Source organism: Sapajus apella, unplaced genomic scaffold (genome assembly GCF_009761245.1).
Source record: "Sapajus apella isolate SASKATOON/1434 unplaced genomic scaffold, GSC_monkey_1.0 scaffold4, whole genome shotgun sequence".
Lineage (NCBI taxonomy): Eukaryota > Metazoa > Chordata > Mammalia > Primates > Cebidae > Sapajus > Sapajus apella.
The window spans coordinates 21,464,019-21,478,511 of NW_022436944.1; the positions used below are offsets into that span (position 1 = coordinate 21,464,019).

The 14,493-nt window shown below is 38.7% G+C and overlaps 1 protein-coding gene across 3 annotated transcripts in view; it reads left to right on the plus strand.

Annotated features, from left to right (window-relative positions):
• The first annotated feature begins 414 nt into the window (after positions 1-414).
• PLOD2 (procollagen-lysine,2-oxoglutarate 5-dioxygenase 2) overlaps positions 415-14,493 on the plus strand; it is a 95,932-nt gene continuing 81,853 nt past the window's right edge. Inside the window, exon 1 of one of the 3 annotated variants that reach the window (XM_032264139.1) lies at positions 415-868. In XM_032264139.1, the coding sequence (XP_032120030.1) occupies positions 760-868 (109 nt within the window). In that variant the 5' untranslated portion in view covers positions 415-759. The remainder of the gene's footprint in view (positions 869-14,493) is intronic. The other 2 variants (XM_032264146.1, XM_032264152.1) reach the window with 2 other exon arrangements.

A 14,493-nucleotide genomic window follows, 5' to 3' on the forward strand; every position in this document is an offset into this window, starting at 1 on the left:
AGTTTCGGTTTACGAAGTCAAATAAAAGCACAGCCTTCCTTTTACAGGGTGATGAACCTGCCCCCGAATTAATGAGGGGCGATCCATTTTCCATGGCTTAGCGCCTGGCGAGGTCCCATTCAGCCAAGATTGCTGCAGAAGTGCAGTCACTTCAGATTGGCTGGAGTATCCAAGTCCGCAGAAGAGCAACTTCTGGCCCTTCGAGGCTGCTGTGGAAGCTCCTGAGGCAGCAGACAGGAACCGAGACGGGAGCACCGCCCTCCCGCCAGATTCCCGGCGGCTCCTCCTCCCTCTCCCAAACCCACTCCCAAACCAAAGTGCAGGCTTCCCGGTTTCAGCCAGAAGCGCCGCGTGAGCCTCCACACGTAGCCGCAGGCAGCTCCTTAAATAGCGTCCGCGCTGAGCAAACAGTCCAGACGTCGGGCCCGGGAGGGCGAGCGGAGGCGACCGCACCGAGCGCGCGGCGGGGGCAGGTCAGCGGGCGGCCAATAGCCAGGGCGCGGCCCGCCCCGTCGCCTCCCCTCAGGGAGCCTATAAGGCGTCGCAGCGCCCGCGGCGCCAGCTGCTGTGCGCCTCCGCCGACGACCCGACTGACTCCGCTGCGTTACGCGCCGCTCCGGCTGTCAGCCGCGCGCCTCGCCCGCCTGCTCCCGCCCGCAATTTCAGCCCGGGGCGGACCTGGGTCCCTGCGCTCTCGCGAGAAGTGCGGCGCTGCGGGGCCGTGGGCGCCGGAGCCCGCGCGGCCCTCCAGGGCCGAACATGGTGGGGCGCACGGTGACGCCTCAGCTGCTGCTCCTTGTGCTCGTCCTTCACCCCTGGAATCCCTGCCTAAGTGCGGACTCGGAGAAGCCCTCGAGCATCCCCACAGGTGAGCACCCCGCGGTCCGCCGCTGTCCCGCGAGGCCCGGCCGTGGGGGGTGGGGGGTGGCAGTTCATTCATCCACCAGCCCTTCCGCGGGGCTGGCCAGGTGAGTTAGTGGAGGCCTGTCCCTCCTCTCCAGGGAGGGACAGGCTCCCACTAGCTTCCCCGGAGTTGCGGTGTGGCGGCGCTGGTCTCAGGGGAAGTGTAGGCGCACCCGCCCCCGTTGGCTCCTTGGAGTTCTCGGAGAACTCAGCGTGCCCGAATTCCCCTGCAGAACAAGTTGAAGTTTCCTTTTGGACCTTCGGGTCATGGGCACCAACACCTTTCCTGCAGCTCTCCTTTCTCCTCCTTTCTGCGAGTTGGCATGGGTTTACCGTGATGGACGAGGCTGTAGTCCTCTGTGAACTGAACACGGGGCTTAGTGTACTTTCTGATTGATGGTGACACATTCCTTCCAGCACCCCAGGAAGCAGCCCGTAACACCTCCCTCTTGCCAAAAACAACGCTCAAAAACCTTGGTTGCTTTCAGTAAGGCTGCCTGTCTACCGAGTATCTCCAGGCGGCAGCTTTCCTCCTTTGGGATTTGAAGGGGAAGCTGTGGACACACAGCTGCTCCCCTTACCTACCGTTTTCTTGAGCCCAGTGCTGTTCTTGTTTTCAGAAGCTGGAACTGCAGCGAGAGTCTAGTCAAGTTCATGTAAAACAAAACTTTTTACATTTAGCCAGATTAAAGAGAGTTTCACTACGTTTGTCTAAACATGCTTTGCTGCCTTTTGCAGCACATGAGAAATCCTTGTTTTCCACATTTGTGCTCAACTCTCTGAAATTAGATCTTGCATTTAAATGGCCTTTTTTTTTTTTAAAGTTATTTTGGCACGATTTTCCCCTTAGTTAATAAGTGCTTTTCCACTTAATTTTTCTTAAGCCTAAGGATAGAAATTTCTATTTAAGAGTTACATTCAAAAAGTGGCATTTGGTCTACAGTCCAGTAATCCATGTAGCAGTAGTTTTGTCTTCATCTTTAAGTGTTTCAGAAAACGGCTGAACTGCCCATCTTTCTACATTTCCTACCAAACAGTGCTTGCTTTGTTAGCTTAAGAAACTTCACCATTCAGATGGCTTTCTATCAGTTACAGGATGCTTTTCTTTCTGTTAGGTATACGTGGCCATTTAAAAAAGGATTTCTGAACCCCTGTTATTCCTCTAAATTTGAACTAAACTTTTGCATAATTTAAAAATATTTCTTCTAGCATAATATATAGAAAAAGTAATGTAAATGCCTTCAGCAAAATTGGAAATAGAGACATTTAAAAAGGAAAAACAAAACAAAAAAATTCCCCAGAAAAAAAATGTCTTTGTTGAAACACCCAAGGAAACTTTTATTGGGGAATAAGATACCCTTTAAGGACTTTGTTATATTTAGAGAGGCCTCTTTGGCCTTTGTATATTTTATTCCATTTCATTGCCAACACCCTTTACTTTTTAATAGAGGACATCCCTTTGTAGCTGCCTTTATGTTTATAGTCAAAATCAACTACCTTTCTCACTCTGGCTTTTAAATTTCATGGGACTGGACAGTAAACTTTTAATGGATTGTCATATCAGAGAAAGGGAATTTTAGATATGAAAGTTTCCTCAGAAGATTACATAATGCACACTGTTTAAATATGTGGACTGGTCACTTTTGGTAAGCAGGCATGGGAATTCAGTTAGGGCCTAAATGTGGGAAAATACTGATTTGTGATTAGTGAAGCCAGCAGTAGTCAGTTTGATTACAAATTTCGGTGTAGGTAGGTGTTCTCATAGGTTATGTGATAAACTAGTAAATGTAGTGGTACACTGCTTGATAAGGTGGGCAGAATCATGGACTGTGGTCTATTTTATTCTTTACATATTTCAACTGAAAATTACTAAATGGAAACTTACTTGTTGACAAACAATAACAAGATCTTCTAAAGGACTCTAAATTGTCTAGCTTAATAGTAGTTCTTTAAGAAGAGTGTTTATCTCTAACCCTGTATATTTGTCAACGTATCCCAGCTAACCAGAAAGAAATGGATTAGATCACAGTTTCTTGGTTCTATTGACATTTTTGAGCCAGACACTTTTTTCCTTTTGGGCACTATCCTGTGCATTGATGTTTAGCAGTATTCTTAGCCTCCGTGCACTAGATGCCAGTAGTTCCGTTTCTGATCTGAGCATGAAAAAAAAAAGGCAAAAAAAAAAAAAAAAAGGCCAAATGTCCCCAGAGGGACAAAATTGCCCAGGGTAGAAAGTCACTGGATTAGACAAATCTATTTGTATTTGAGGCAATGTGGCATTATAGTGTTACTGGAATAATAACAGCAAATTATTTTTGAAAACAAATATTTATAGTGATTTTCAATTTTACCTGTGTAGTTGGGAATGTGATACACATTCATCAATTTTTGGAGTATAATTTTTCCTACCTCTGCTGTTGATCAGAGTTGAGAACATCACTTTTTGTTAAATTTTTGAGAGTTCTGTGTGCTGTGCGTGGAAAGACTAAAAAAGATTTTGGTTGAAATAATCATTTTCTCTGAAAATAATGTATAGGAATTGTTACCTGAAAATTATATCATTATGGGAGCTTTCAGAGGCAGAACCTTGCTAATCAGTGCCAGTAAATCAGTTTCGTACCCTAATTTATCCTTCCTGCACTTTTTGCCTTCTAGATGGGATAAGAAATGGGTGGAAGTATTCCTGCCAAGTCTTTGCCTTCAGGCCTCCAGACCTGAATCAAATTTATGTGTGTTTTCTGAGGCACCTTACTGTTCTGTGATCTAAATTGGGTAGAAAACAAGTTTTGGGCAAAAATAAAGGAAATGGTTTCATATGTTTCTGTCAAGACCAGTATTTTTCTACCACATTCATTCGTTTATAAACTCTCTAATTTACTGTGGTACATTGAAGGAAAAAAGGAAAAGTTTGTCCCTATCTACTGATGCAAACCAGCAATTTATGGGGTGGAGAGGGAAAGAGCAAGATCCTGGAGAAACCTCTGGAAGAGAGAGGGTCTTGTCCTCTCTGCACTTTCTGTATTCTGTGCTTCAGCCATACAGAATGACATATCATCCATAAACAGACAGTGCCTTTTACTTCTCATGAAAACACACATATAAAACAACTCTAGAGAATGTGAAGACAAGAAATGAAAATTAAATTGAGCTACCTTTTTACTATCCATCACATGGAATAAAACATCGTAAACGCTGATCGTACCAAACGACAGGATGGGAATTTACCGTTGATGGAAGTGCAGTGTCTGCTAAGAACAATGTAATGTCTACTGGAATTGAGAATCCACATGTCCTGTAATCCTAGATATATGCATGAATAGCAGTCTCAACTTTCTGTTCCTTCCTTTTTAGTTTTTTGAAATCCTGTTTATTGTTTAAGTCTAGTTCCTAGGGAATTCTTCCCCTTGCTATTTTTGTTTGGTTCTTTTTAACTTCTTAATGTAGTTGGTTTATACAAATCATATTTACTTAGTACAATAGATCCTTGTGTTTAATACATTATAAACTCTTTAAAGTGAAGGGCTGAGTTTTATTCATTTTTATGCTCTTCAGTTTCTACACTGTTCTTTTGCCACAAAGACATTCTCAGGTTTTCTTTATTGAGTTTCTGGCCTATTAGATTTATGAAAAGTAGCACGCAGTCACTGAGATTGTTAGTTGCTCCTTCCCTCAGAACTTCCTGAATTCACCAAGCTTCCTTTCTCTGCTTGGGGACCCATATGCTACATGATTTAACAGCTTAAAAGTGAAATATCTGCTACCTTCTCAACCATGTTTGGCAACCCTTCTCCATAGATTGTATTTCCCCCTTTACCTGTTTTACTCAATCCAATGTGGTACCTTCACTATTACTTTCAGGTAGTTGGGTATCATAAGTTTTTTAATAGGTGGTGAAATGGAGATTTGGAATGGTTATATAACTTGCACAAACTCACAGAGCTGGAAAGCAATAGGAGAGAAGCCTGTGCCTTTTCTTCAGGCTGTGCTTGCCTTTCCAGACCTCATAATTGTTCTCTTGAACTTTTGGGACCTATGCGAAAGAAACAGAAACTGGGCATCAGTGACTTAGAGAAACAAATGGAATGCTTTGCTAAAGGGGAAAACACATAATTTGCAGGTTACGTAAAAGGAGGAGAAAGGAGTAGGCACAGGCTGAAGGAAAACTGGGCACTAGGCCAGCGTGGTAAATTGTGGCCCATAGGCCAAATGTAGCAGATCCAAAACAGCTACTTGTGTTTGTGTGGCGTATGAACTAACAATGATATTTACATTTTTAAATGGTTGAAAAATACCAAAAGGAGAATAATATATTATAAAACATGAAAATTATAGGAAATTAAAAGTTTATTGGCTCCCAGCCACATTCATTCATTTATGTATTGTCTGGCTCCTTTGGTGCTACAAGGCAGAGCTGAATAGTAGTTACAGAGACTATAGGGCCACAAAGTCTGAAATATTTACTAGCTAGTCCTGTACAGAAGAACTTTGCTGAACCTTGCCTTAGGAGATGACATTCCCACTTAAGCTGTGTGGCTCATGCAGATCTGCTGTTGGAAGGAGCTGGATTCTGGACAGTAGCAGCTGGCTCTGGGCATTTCAGAGACCTGTTTTTCATTTTTGGATTTGCCAGTGATTCCTATGGTGTTTTGCATTCAAACATAGAGTTTCTCTGTTACATCGTTTTAAACACAGTGCTTGAAGCTAACAAGACATGTTCTTTGGTGTAAATAGTGTTCTCATGATCAAAAATGAATAAAACACTCTGACGGCTAGTTGGAAAGGAGATGCATATTTCTTCTTCAGAGTTTGAGTACATTCTAGAAATTTGTTCCAGAAACCTGGTTATGAATTTGTGGCTGAGCTCCTGGGAGGAAATAATTAGCACATTTATCAATGAGTGTTTTTGTTCTTCTTTAATCATTGCTATAAACTAGGCTAAACTGAGAATTTAGTGGCTTTTAAAGTGACATATTCTTTTTAATTTACATTTTACTCATTTGCATTTGCTGTTGATTGCTTGCCTCGCCAAACTAAACTGAACAGAACTAATTTTCAAAGCTATTGAAATTGCAGTTAAAGGTAGTTATCTAGAATAGTAGAATTATAGAGTATTACTTTATTTACTTATAGACAAGGTCTCACTCTGTGGGTCAGGCTAGAATGCAGTGATGCTGTCATAGCTCACTACAGCCTGGAACTCCTGGGCTCAGGTGATCCTACTTATAGCCTGAGTCTCCCAAATAGCTGGGACTACAACTCTTTTGTTATTTGTTATCTTTATGATTCTTACTACCTTAAAACCTACGTGTTGCAACCATATTTAGTAATTACACTATTAAAGATGGTATAGCAGTACAGAATTGATTACTGCCTAACTGTGTCACAAAGATACCTCTGCAAAAAATACTGCGTGTAATTTAAAAATATAGTAACTTCAAATAAGTTTTTGTTTTCAGAGTAACTTTACAAGCAATTCAAAGAGCAAAGATAGGGAATGTTGTTTTTATACACAGAAGGAAGATTTTCTTTTGTTTATTAAAAGAGGGAATGTACTTTTGTTAATAATTTTAATTTGGTTTTCTTTAAAACAATGCAATCAGGTTTGTGCATTTACATACTTACATACTGACTGACTCATGCATTTTTTTCAGGCCTTGATTGTTTTAGTAGCATATTGTGGCAGATTTAGAAAAATAATTTTAAAATTTCTATTTTAAAATATGGATATACCTCCCCTTTCTTGAATTTATTTCTTAAAGAAGATGTGATTGAGAAAATACTTAATTTGTTAGTGTGGAATTATGCTTCATGTTTACAATTTCTTTTCTGCTATGAGAAATTAGGTTTAAAGTTTAGTTTGTATAGGTTTGTAAATAAATTTTAACCAGGAAAAAAAATCTATAAATAGCAACTGGATAACCTTTGCTTTTCATTTCAAGAGCAATTAACACTATTTTTCACAAGAGAATATCAGCCTGTGCAAGTTCATGAATGACGGGGATACTCCCCACGCATTATCAATACAGAGGTGACAAGTTATACTACATTGGAGTGTCCTGTCCTTTTTGGCTGAAGAACTACTATATTTTTTTTATCAAAATCTACACCAGAAGTTAAAAAAAAACATATTTCAAGTTTGAATACAATTTAAAGAACATGATTATTACTGTAAATATACTTAATAGACTTTTAATACAAATAAGAGTCTTGCTGAACATACAGCCAAAACGAGGGGCTAATTGAGGTGGGGGAGTGGTCGGGAAAAGTGTTTCTAATAAACATTGGTGAATTTTTTAAAATGGGCCAGAGTTAAAATTAAATATCATTTGTTATACTGATAGTTTATTAATTTTAATATTACTTTTCTTATCTGTGTGCATAAGACATCCGGGTGTTTATTGCATTAACTAATCATCTGCTCAGTCAATTTGGGGTTATATTCACAAATTTTTACAAGGAACTTTCTTATTTGCTTTCCAGTTACTGCTAACCTATTTTAGGGTTCCTTCCAAAGGATAGGTGAGAGATAGGACTTTCCTTTGATTTAAATGCCGTTTTTCTGCTTTTTTTTTTTTTCTTTCTTTTTTTGCTTTGCACAAGTAAAAAATCTTTATGGGACAAAGGAATTTTCAAGCACACATAACTTTTATTGTTCTTGACACTACCCTGATCAGCCTCAGACATTCAAGTTCAGTAAGGAGATACTGAATATGCATCATGTTCCATAGTTTGACCCTCCCACAGGCACCATAACAAGTGGAACAGATATATGGATTTTGGCAACCTTGGCTTCCTGATGCAAGGGCATCTATCTGGCCTGGGAGAAGAAAAGCTCCAGAAGCTATACTTCTTTATTCCAGCGCCCCGGCACGCAGTGTCTCATAGGCAAGGCTGCTCTGTCATTGACTATTCTGTTTTAAATGGCTTGAAGCCATAACTTGTGTGGGCTTTCAGGTGCAAAATATAGACGCTGCACACAGGGCTGAAAAGGGAGCCAGTAACATGGAGGTCTTTTTAAATGCATTCTGTAACAGGTTCTTTAAACATTTAAATCTTCCCTTCCAGTTTCTAGCAATGTAGTAAACACCAACAGCTATTTCATCTTTAACAAATTTGACAAATACAGAGTTTAAATTATTTCTTTTTTAAAAAAGGAACCAGCTAACAGTTTGCTGGTAGCAGAAAATGATCTCCTTAATTTGATCACCTGCGGAAGTCTTATAGTACTATTATGAAGAGGGCAGATGGGTTCTTTGATGGGATTTTCCAGTCTTGCCCAGGGCAGCTGTGAGGCTCCTTGTCTTCAGAGCCCTCTTCTCCGGCTCTGGCCATGCTGGTTCTTTCCTGGCCTCCAGCTGGCACCACAGTGGTGACCAGACGCTCTGCTTGTCCAGGGCCTTTGGAATTCCTGCCGGCCACGTCTAGAGAAGGACAATCCTCCTTTTCTTCTTAGTTTAGTTTAGACGAGGTTGGAATTTTTTAAACAGTGACTTTACTAAGTAACCAAGGGCAAAACAAAACAAAACCCTACACTGGAAAATCACCAAAGCAAAGAAATGAGCAGACTTACAAAGTAGAGATTCAGAGTTTTTACTCTTCTCTGACTTTACTATACCTGCACACCCGGCACATTTTGGGGGTTCATGAGTTCTGTTTCCTTGCCCAGTGTTTCTTTCTCCCCTCTTCACTCTCATTTCTCACTCTTCCTACCACTTCCTTTTTTTTTTTTTTATTTTTTTTTTATGCTGAGATGGACTCTTGCTCTGTCACCAGGCTGGAGTGCAGTAGCAGAATCTTGGCTCACTGCAACCTCCGCCTCCTGGGTTCAAGCGATTCTTCCACCTCAGCCTCCTGAGTCGCTAGGACCACAGGCGTGTGCCACCATGCCTGGCTATTTTTTTTGTATTTTTAGTAGAGACGGGATTTCACCATGTTGGCCAGGATGGTCTCAATCTCTTGACCTCGTGATCCGCCCGCGTCAGCCTCCCAAAGTATTGGGATTACAGGCGTGAGCCACCGGGCCCGGCCCTACCACTTCCTTTTATGCAGACAACTCTTCTCTACGGTTGGAGTCCATGAGGGCCATGGGTAGACAAGTGCAAACAGATGGCCTAGGTATATTTGTCATTTCTTAGGGACATATTAGCATAACTCTAGCCATTGGGCACTTTATTTTCTTCTATAGGTAGAAATTTTTTATGCTGTTGCCCATAACTATTTATGTATTGCCTTAGTTCTTGATTTTAGTGGCAATTGTATATGCTTTTAAAAACCCACATAATTTAGTAAATTTACATTAGTTTATTTAGCTAAGCTTTACAAATTCTCTTATAATGCAGTTTTTTTCTAGAGGTAACTAACAGCATTGTAACTTCTGAGATGCAAATGTATGCTAACAATAATTCCCATTGTGTAATACTGTAAAGTTTTGATAATTAATATTTTAAAGTATAATTGGAATATTTATTGACTGGCTAGTCTGTGTTCTGTTGCTTTGTGTGAGGGAAAAACAGAAAAACAAACCAGAATGAACAAACAAAAACCATACAAGGTTCAGTTGCTGTTCTATATTGAAATTCTAAGATTCTTACAGGGAAAATAATGCATAAAACTTGGCAAATCAAACAAATACTTACGGGTAAGCAACCCGAGCTACAGGGAGAACTCACACATCTGGCATCAGGAAACCTGTATGTAAGTTCTCATCTTTTCACTCACCCACCTTGAGCTGATTCTTGAGCCTCTTCAAACTTCACTTGTACTTTGTGATCCTTATAGTGCTGTGATTTGATGTCTCTTGACTTTTAAGTGTCAGAATGATGGTAGAGACAGAGGGCTACAGGAATCAGAAAAGAGGTCTCAAGAAAATTTACTACTAATATATTTGGTAGGCCAAAGAAGGCATAGAATCAAGGTTGTTTTGTGTTTTAAATTCTACTTTTTCTACTACTTATTGTATCAAGGCTTGGACTTGGCCAGGACTTGGCGTTGCCTTATTCTCTAATTAGCTTTTGATTTAGATGCAGGACAGTAGGCCAAGAATAACTAGAATTAAATTTACATTTAAAATACTCCCAAGTATTTTTATATGAGAAGAGAAAACAGTCTGGTGTTTATATGAAGCTATTTTCTGTCTTCAGAGATGAACCATATCCTCTTCAATACATTTAAATATTGTAAGCTGATGAAAAAATAACTTAACATTCATCTGTTTCAGTGCTTTTAAGTCAAATAAATTAATAACAATTATGCTGGTAACTCTTTTTTTAACTTTTACTTTAGGTTCGGGGGTACATGTGAAGGTTTGTTACACAGGTGAACTCATGTAATGGGAGTTTGTTGTACAGATTATTTCATCACCCAGGTATTAAGCCCAGTACCTGGGGTTATCGCCTCTGCTCCTCTCTCTCCTTCCACCGTCACCCTCAAGTACAGCCCAGTGTCTGTTGTCCTCTTCTTTGTGTTCATGAGTTCTCATCATTTAGCTTCTGCGTATATAAGTGAGAATATTCAGTATTTGGATTTTAGTTTTCTGAGGATAAAAGCCTCCTGCTCCATCCATATTCTCACAAAAGACATGATCTCATTCTTTTTATTGGCTACATGGAAGTTAAGAAAAAGTATTATAATGTAAACTACTTAAAAATTGGGGACTCTTTTCCAACTTGTTACATAAATATCAGAATACCTAGATCCACCTTTTAGATTCATTAATTATCTTTAAAATATGATTGCATTTAATGAATTAGAAACATGGTAAATATAAATGAAATCAATTTGTAGGAGAAAAGTATGTGCATACACATATGTCTGAATGTGTATGTACACATATGTGTTTACTAGCCATGGAGATTATTGTTGAGCATTAAGAAAGGAATAGAAACTATGAGTTTTAATCTGGATGTTTCTTCTTTGATATACTGCTAGGTCATTGTCAGAGTAGCATTTGTTCTACAGGTGTTTGCATCTTTAGACTGGAGCATATCTAGTGAGAGGTATACTCTCAGCTTAATCCTTGGAGTAGATGGTGGTGTCGAGTTATTTTTTTTTTCTGGCTATTTTTCCTGTTGTTTCTAGAAGGATTTTATGTAAATTTAAGGAAGCAGTTTAAACAAAACAATTGGAAGAGAAAGTGGGTGACTTAGTTTTACAAACGTATATAGTTACTTATACAGTTATTTTTCAAGTATAAGATTAGCAAATATTACAGAAGTATTTATCCTGGGTATTGGTTTTTGGAAATTAACCATGATTTATTGAACAAGCAAATAAATACCAGTAGCTTTACTTTTGTACAGTATATTAGCTAAAATAAAAATCTGGTTTATTAAAATGGTAAACTAACTTTTATCTTACTATTTAATATCACTTACTTGATATTTTATGTTCCTCAAGTATAAACATGTCTTTTAGAAATGAACTATTACATTCTAAACAGCTAATATAATATCCTAAACAACCATGCTCCTCTTCTTCATAGAAAGTCATTAAATGGCTCTATAACTCTAGTACCAGCAACTCCATGGATAAGTGAGATTTTTTCATGTTGAGATAAAAGATAAACTAAGAAGCCTACTTTTGAACTGTATACACAAACTTAAAAAATAACTATAATTGATAGTTATATCTCATTTTCTATAACTAGATTTAAATTCTTTATTGACGTAAGACATGAATTTTTCTTAATGATTCTCAGAATATCCCACACTTAAATTAGTTTCAAAGCATGTTTGATTTGTAGAAAATTCTTTCAAAAAAGAGTCCTATTCAGTTTGAAGAGGTGATGGGAGGCAGAGGGTAAGTGAAATAGAGGAAAGGAAATTGCTTTTAAGTATGGTAGAAAATTCCAAAATATGTGACTTCAATGGGTTTACACAATTTATTCAGAAAAATCTGAACTAGAAGCCACTGCTGAGTGCTGACAAGGGAAATTTTGCTTATGTAAAATGTGACACTGAATTCTTCCCTGAACAGAAATATGGTTTGGGTAGTTTCATCCTTGGTATTTATTTATCTGGATTATGCTTATTGCTATTGTAGCATTTCATATTAACCGTATTAAATGGAATATCAAAGCCATTCTTTGCATGCCATAGTTTTCAACCTGTGGTCCAGTGTGCATGGACCCTGATGCAACATACACACTGAGAAGGGTGTGTATTTGTTTTTTATTTGGTTTCAGGAAGTCAGCTGGTTACTTCAGTAATCAGCACAGATTCAGAAATATAGATTCTGTAATTTTATGATATGGTAATGAATGTATTTCTTATTGGATGAGGGTGTTTCATATTGCTTGGTGTTTCTGATAAATTTTAGTACAAGTCTGTTGTGCTTTGAATTATTGGAGAGTTGTGTTATTTCCTCTTTTATTATGATTAAGTGTGTTACAAAGAATTTGAGGATGATGTTTTTTAAATATTAGGGCAAATGCAGAAATAGTACAGAGGAGTGTTTGCTTTCTTGATATAGCCAGATGGAGCTCTCTATACAAGGAGACTAGAGACCTCTGACTTTGAACTTCAGAACTTTGAAGTCATTTTTTCTCATTCCTCTGATTTATTCTTAGTATTCAGGTATATTGCTTTGCTCATTATTTTGTCTGTCTTTTTTTGTTTGTTTCATTTGTAGTGAAAAGTAAGTGTGTGTGTGTGTGTGTGTGTGTGTGTGTGCGCGCGCCTGCCTGCCTGTATAAATAATTATGTATCTGACATAGGTAAAGATTATTTTTAACATAATATTGTTATTGCATTCAACAGTGATTCCTTAATGTTATTTAACACCTATCCAAGTTCACCTTTGCCCCTTTTTCTCAAATACATGTTTTTATAGTTGATTTGTTTGATCCAGATCCATAAATTTATCTTCCCAAACACCTTCCAAGTTCTCACTACCTTAGTCTACACTGCAGGACTCTGGTAGCCTCAGGATCAAACCTAGCCTGCATATTGTTTTTCAAAAGTCTCAAATTAAGTTCTATGTTTTTTAAATCAGGAAATTTTACTTAAAAATCAGAATTTTTCTTGTCTTGGAGAAAAAAAAGGAAAGGAAGGCCTGGAAACCTGAGTTTGCTTTCCTATATGGCAACAACAGCTGGCTGACTCTGAGGAGTCCTGTCTTTATAGGGGGTACTTGTGCACTCCTGGTGACTTCTAGTCACCATAGCAGGTGCCTGGCCTCTTCACTAATGTGTTCTGAGCCCCCTCTAAGTATACATCACTGAAGTAGATAATTATTATTGTTCCTAAAATTATTTCTCTTGTCTCATCTTTCTTGAGTCCAGTGACTCTTAATCAAAGGGGTTTTGTCCCCCCCTGGAATATTTGATAACGTCTAGAGTTGTGAGCAGTGGGTGTTACTGGCATCCTGTGGGTTGAGTCCAGGGACTCTGCTAAAATGTCCTGCATTGCACAGTATGACCTATCACTCTCTCCCATCCCTATTCCAAGAAAGAATTATCTGGCCGCAAATGTCAGTAGTGCTGAAGTTGAGAAACTGCTACAGTCTGTTGATGCCCTTCTAATTTCACTGCCCCTGCTACCAATGCCTTCTTTATTTCCAAGTGTATTTATTTTTGTTTTCCAATTTACACTCTCTATTCATACTGGATTCTTCACTATCCAACCAAGTTATCATGCTTTTACCCATCTTTTTGGGGAGGAGGGTATTGTATTTCCAGGTCCCTTGACTGTCAAAATACTGTTTGTCATTTTTAAGGCCTCTATCTAGCTCATTTAGCTAGCTGTTTCTTATGACATTTTATCACAATATTCTCAAAAAATTATTTTGTTGTAACTGGAAAAGTCCTTGAAAATCTATTTGAACACTTTTCCTCATTACAGACTCTGCTTCTCCAATCTGAGAAACTGATCCTAGATATATTAAGTCTTATATTCTAGTTTTTTAAAATAGATTTTTATTGTCCGTTCAATGTTGAACTCCTGCAGTATTTGCTGCAAATATATAATCTGTGATTTAAATTAGTATTTAGTATGTTATTCTCAGTCTTTTCATGTGAATTAACTTTACCTTCTTAGCTGGATTTTAACCTGCCAGAGGGTAGAGATTGTATCTCTTGAATTGCAGTGCTTCAGAACTCCCAGCCTCTGGAAGCTTCAGGGCCTATAGGCCTTACAGGGGGCCAGTCAATTAACCCATGACTTACCCTAGTCACAGCTAACAAGATAAGTGGAAACCCTGTATTGGTCAGGGCTCTATTCAAAAGAAAAACCCATTTTAGATATCTTGAGTGAAAGTAGATTTAACAAAAGTAATTACAAGATTATACAATTATTGGAAAGCCTGGAAAAATAGGCTTTAGCAAAGCTTCTAGTAGTGACTTCTAGAACAGCGGAAAGAGCTGACCAAAGTAGGAGGTTACTACCTCTGACCCAGTTGGGAATCAGGAGCCCACCATTGGAAGTATTGAGTTCAGAAATAGGCTTCCATAGATGTAATCCAGAGATGAGGAAGCTGTCTCCATCGATTCCTTATGCCCATGAATATAATGACTATACCAACAATGCAGAATTCAACCACAGCCTTTGCTGCTGTTAATATGTCTTTCTCTCTCTTTCTCTTCACCTACCCTCC